Source organism: Terrapene carolina, unplaced genomic scaffold (genome assembly GCF_002925995.2).
Source record: "Terrapene carolina triunguis isolate 2854851 unplaced genomic scaffold, T_m_triunguis-2.0 Scaffold49194, whole genome shotgun sequence".
Taxonomy (NCBI): domain Eukaryota; kingdom Metazoa; phylum Chordata; order Testudines; family Emydidae; genus Terrapene; species Terrapene triunguis.
Window position 1 is genome coordinate 1 of NW_020713545.1, and position 5,858 is coordinate 5,858.

At 42.5% G+C, this 5,858-nt stretch overlaps 1 protein-coding gene across 1 annotated transcript; it reads right to left on the reverse strand.

Moving 5' to 3' along the window:
- Positions 1 to 1,273: 1,273 nt before the first annotated feature.
- LOC112120777 (C4b-binding protein alpha chain-like) lies at positions 1,274 to 5,850 on the reverse strand (the record flags this gene model as incomplete). The annotated part of the gene is made up of 5 exons (XM_026646935.1): positions 1,274 to 1,373; positions 1,491 to 1,670; positions 2,687 to 2,881; positions 3,737 to 3,822; positions 5,759 to 5,850. Coding segments are annotated over 5 exons (636 nt in total), but the record flags the coding sequence as incomplete, so codon positions are not given.
- Positions 5,851 to 5,858: the final 8 nt, after the last annotated feature.

The following is a 5,858-nucleotide window of genomic DNA, read 5'->3' on the forward strand; positions in this document are numbered from 1 at the left end:
CAAGCAGGTGTCCTTGGGCAACCTGTCTGTGCTGGGAAATATATGGTGAAAGGAGGAGGGTACTGTGCTGCCTGTAGATACTCCAGTCAGAAGGGACAGAGACATGGGTCTTCACCCAATAGGCAACAGCTGAGGTGCTCTGACCTTTATACCTTCACCTACATGGTGAGAGGGCATCCAGGGAACAGACACTGCCCCAGTGGACACTGCTATTCAAAAGAGCCTGTCTTGCACACATGGGCACATGCACTCCACAAGTGCAATCGGTGTAGACAATCACTCAAAGAACATTTAACACCAGTTACACTGCGGCATCTCCAGTCATGAACTGTTCTTAAAGCCATTAAATTTAGCTTATGTTCACATTCCTGCTTTTGGGAGCTTTATATTAAGTAGCGAAGTTATCAACCCATCAAACCATGCCTCTGAAAGCCTCACAATCCCACTGAAGATGGGAAACCCATCAAGAATAAGCCCAAGGTGGTGGGGCTGCTGGATACCAAGTCTATAAACACATAGTAGAATCCTCATGTTGGTGACTGCAGTGCAATGTTCATGTACACATTGCATTTAACTAGCAATGGCCTTTATTTCTCCCCCACCCCCACAAAAAAAAAAAAAAAAAAAAAGAGAGTTAATTTTGCAAGTTAACTGTGAAAAATATTTAAGAAAATAATCCTAATGGGTCAATGAGTGCTACAAATTCATTAGAGGAAAAATCCCGTGTGCAGAGCTCACTGGAGACTGACTACTCACCACAGGCAATGAGAAATAGCTGACAGGAGTGAGGGAAGATCGGTAGGGTAATGAGGCAGCTCAGGGCACATGCACTGCTCCAGTGGGTACCACTATTGCAAACTCTCTGGCTTCAGACAAAGCCCTCACACACTGAACGTGCAATCACTTGAAAGGAGGGGAAATCAGAAGTGCGTTGAAGAAATTCAGAAGCGGTTACAAAACTGAAGCCAAGTCCTTGTTTGAATGCATCACTATCCTCAGGTGGCAGTTGCTAAACTTCTCCTGAGTGCTTCACCCTATGGGCCCTCATGAGGAAATTTACACATGCTTACAGCTCAGTACAGCTAGTAAGCTGTTTCAAGTGCTTTTGAGAAGAGGATGCAAGGAAGGGTAGAAAAAAATATGTAGTGCCCTAAAACCCGAGGGAGAACCTTGCTTACAGTAGCAATTGTGAATGACAAAATTCCAGAACATAGAGATGAAATTTACTTTCTGAATTTCACACTTCCATTTTCAGTCTTTTAGAATCTACATGCTAAAAATCTGGAAGCTTTAAATAGCCCCCCCCCAAAAAAGTTCTTCCAACTCACCAGAAGTATCTTTTATTCCTCCTGAAGGAGAAGTATGTATTATGCCTATGACGAAAAAGGGACACAGACACTCAAACTTCAGATCACTGTAAAATGGCTACTCAAAAGCAATAAGCTTCCTAAACATCATATAAAAGATTCCACACAACTGCTTATACTTACGTAGACAGGTGGGCAAAGATGGAACCCATGAATTGTTAGCTTCACATTTAACTGAACTGCTACCAGTCAGAGTGTAGCCAGACTCACATTCAAATATTACAATGTTTCCATATGAATAGTCAGGTCCAAACCCAGAGTGTTTTTTTCCATTTTTGACTTCAGGCTCTGGACACTTGACCACTGAAAATTAAAAGTACCAGCATAAGAATGTTTTGCACAGGAAGCAGAGTGTGAGTGAGAGAGAGAGAGAGAAAAAGAAAAAAAAGCCCTGATACATTTTGATGCCTGCTGTAGTCAAGTATTTTAAAATAAAGTCATACAACTTTGGATCTTTCCCTTTAAAAAAAGATGCTAGTCCACATACACCACAGCACCCAACTGTATTGCTATCAGGCCCCTTCCCCACCCTCCAGTAAACTGCACGAGTTAAACATGATCATTGTATGATGCCATCAGGAATTTGGGTCAACCTAGAAGAGATCTACATACAATGACATTCTGGAACTGAACTTCCCTGCTTTTGGGGAAGTTAATATTAAGTAGCAAGATGACCAACCTGCCCAATGCTTCTGAAAAAGCCTCCATCCCAGTTGTTAGGCTGGGTAACTCAGCAAGAATAAAACCAAGTTGTTACAGCTGCTTGAATACCAAGTACATAAATGCATTGTTAGCTAAATGCAATAGTGTGTGTGAGCACTGCCGTCACCCAAATGAGGATTGTACTATGACCTTTATTTCCCCCTCCTAGGAACTTTATGGCTGGGATATGAACTCACAGAAGCCTGAGCCTTCACTGCCAAGGAGCCCTCCCAGAGACTTCTGAAAAATATGGTTTCCAAACAATCCTGCTTGTAAGGCTCTCCCCACCCACTTTAGCACTTGAATAGTAGGATACTGGCATAAAAACAAAACCCTAGTTTAAGAGTTTCTCTCTACCTAAAGTCAACTGTTTGCAGTTAATTCTCACGTCACAGTCTTGGAAAACTGAAGAGAGACAAAATAACATGATGTACAAGAGGCAAAATGGTTTCCAGAAATAAGTAAGTGACATTCCTTCTTTAGAGATTGGGTTTCCAATAGTAACTAGTTTTCAAGATATGTATTTATGGGAAATAAATACAGACTTTTCTCAAAATATAGTTTTTCCTGGAAGGAGATAGTAGAATAAGAAAGGGATAAAAACAGATGCTACTAACCTTTGCATTCAGGGGCAGGCCCACTCCACTCTCCATTGACATCATCTTTCGTTGTACAAAAAACAGAAGCCTCTCCAATAAGAGAGAAGCCCGGGTCACATTTGTAAGTTACTTTTAAGCCAAAGAAAAACTCTTCTCCACTCAGAGCATTATGGGATCCATGGGTGATATCAGGAGGTGGAAGACAAGGTATTACTGAAGCAAAGAATGTCAACATGAAAATTAAAGTTCAAATTGAAGGTGAACTGAAGAGAGTTTTCACTAAGAAAGTTGTCTCAGATCCCCCCAAAAAGCTATGTAGCCATTTGGAAGGGTACTTAATATTGCATTTTAACCGTTGAAGCAAGACCCCTTTCAGATTCTGAAGGTTTTTCTGCTTTTTAGGCTTGATCTAACCCAGTACGTCCATTGCTCAAGGGGGATGCTCCATAAAACACCAACTCTGGAAGATGACCTTAACAGAGCATGCCCCTTCCCAACATGAGTCTCAAGGAGCCAGAACTTCTTGCCCAGCATCTCTAGATGTAATGTTGTTCCACCAGCAGAAAACCAAGCTAGGACATTTCTTGTAGCAGCAGCTGATTCCAGACTGGACCATCAGCAGCATGATTGACAGACCAAGCCCAGAAAGCATCCAAGAGATCAAATTAAGGTAGAGGCAAATTAATTGTGATTCACTCCCAAAGAGCCTCAGACTTTAAGTGGATAGTCAGGTTTGGGAAGGGTCAAAACTTCTTGAAGTCATTATCATGCCTTTTACTTAGTGAACAGCAGGATTACACAGATACAATAGTGAAGAGGTGCTATGAGGCCTGTTGGATTTGAATATTAAACAATCTAAAAGGGACTGTTTTTAAGCATTGATTCTATAGGAATCATCCAAACACCACGGTGAACCACAGGCTGATTTCATTCTCTCTCCAACCAAACATACATCCTCAAGTTTTACTCTTATTTGGATTAAAAGACGTAAGAACAGAGACTTCTCTGTAGCACCAGCTATGCCAAATCATCTCCAGTCATGAATGGTTCTTAAAACAATTAGTTTACCTTTGCAAAATGGAGCCTCCTGATCCCAATCAACTCCATTTTTCACAAGCACACACTGGGCAGAAGTCCGTCCAATTAATTTGTAACTAAAGAAAAAAAAAGATTCAAGTTTATTACTGGAGTAAGCAAGTAACTAGGTTACAGTTCAGAAAGATAGAACATGGTTTCTTTATGCCAGTAGGTGGAGACAAGTGATTGATCAGGGTCATCTCTGCTATAAAACGTGATATGTCTAACACTATAGGACCAAGGAACACTAAGTAATTAAAGGCAATCTAGAGCTATTAACTGGTGAGTATAAGCTTGTACAACTGTTAGGAAGAGAATGCCCTCACTTCTCATCTACACTAGTCAGATGCTTGGGAATGCTTGTTAATTCTCTGCAAAGGGGAACAAGTGATCCTTCTTCTAAACTGGAGATACAAGTAGTAAGGAGTGCAAATATCTCTAAAGGGTGGAAGAGGGCTCTAATCATCCCTGCTATAGAACTTAATAAATGCCCAGGAAACCATGTTATTTTAGACATGACTGGTCTGCTCACAGTGCTTTCACATGGAAAAAGGGTTTCGACTTCCTGGGTAGGAGGCTGTGCCTCATCTGATGTTTCTAAGATGTAGGAGAGTGTTTGAAATGCGAGCTGTCACCATTCTACACCTTAGAACTACTGTGCTTTTATCTGCAGCAGTTCTAGACACCTCTTCGCTGAATGCCCGGTTGTGTTACCCCAATTGTCAATGACTCAGCTTAAGCAGCTCCCCTTACCTTTCCTCCCCAGCAATGTTTTGTAAAATAAAAATCAGACCTAAAGACAACCCATCCTGACAGAAGCGATGGGGAGAAGTCAGCTGCCCTGAGCTGTCATCCACCTGACCCCATCTCCCTTCCATATTCAAACCAGAGCATCTTACTGTCCAACACCCAACCTCACACTAAACCCAGGGAACTCCTGGGCCTGCACAAATCCAAGGCCTTCAGTCCATGTAGGCTACTGCAAAGAAACCCTGTCTACACAAATCCTTCAACTGTGGATCAACCTACTTCACCCAGAAGGCAGGCTGACAACCAATCCACAGAAAAAGGCATTTAGATTGCATGGGGTTTGGCAAGCCAGCCACCATCAGGGAGTTACCTCCCCCACCATCTCTTCTCACTCAGACTGAGAGTCAGCTGCCACGCAGAGACATCTGACTCCTCTTCCCAGAGGGCTTAACTTTAGAGGGCTTGACTGGCAGCAGGGGTTGTGATATAGTGAAGAGGGGGAAAAAAAAAAAAAAAAAAAAAAAAACACCACCACAACACACACCACACACCTGCATTTGTTGGTTGTGTTTTTTGGTCCCCATGCAATGCGATCTATTCAGTTATCCCAACACCCAGAAAGCACCTGCTCAGTGGAATGAAGCCAAAGCCCATTTATGATTCCCCAAGGCTTGCCACAAAACCCACATGGACAAAAGCAACAACTGAACTGGACACTGCCCTGATATCAACATCTATCATGAAGGGACAGAAATATTTGCTGTTGTAGCGTAGGAAGAGGTCTGCTTCTGTCTGGTGCTGTCTTTTATGCGCAATATTCTGCCCTACAATCCCAGCACCTATTCAAGACACTAGGACTGACCAACGACAGCCCTTGTAACATGGCAGAAATGGCACCAATCAGTGAGTGCCACATTACTCTTCAGGTGGGGCTTTCCCTTAGGACTCATGATCCAGCAGCTGCTGGGATGACCTGTTGAAGGTGTAGGTTGGGATTTCCAAAAGCACCTGAGTGAGTTAGGTGCCCATCTCCCAACAAAGAACAGCCATAAATGGGTGACTATCTTCCTTCAACACCTTTGAAAGTCATAGGTGTAATTCTTAACAAGGGCCCAGCCCATAGCTACAGATTTATAGCACATGACTCACTTATGTTAAGTGAAGTTATGCAGGCTTTCTAGTCTCATTTTGCCAGACTTCACATGCAGTTTTACACCAGTCTAGGTTCTGTTAATTAGTCAAAAGAAGCAACTTGCCACTCACCCTTCATTACAGGAGAAGTTTGCTGTTGCACCAAGCCGGAAACTGGTTAAATCAACTCTGCCATTTTCTAGTTCTAGTGGTTTACATGGTCTTCCTAGAA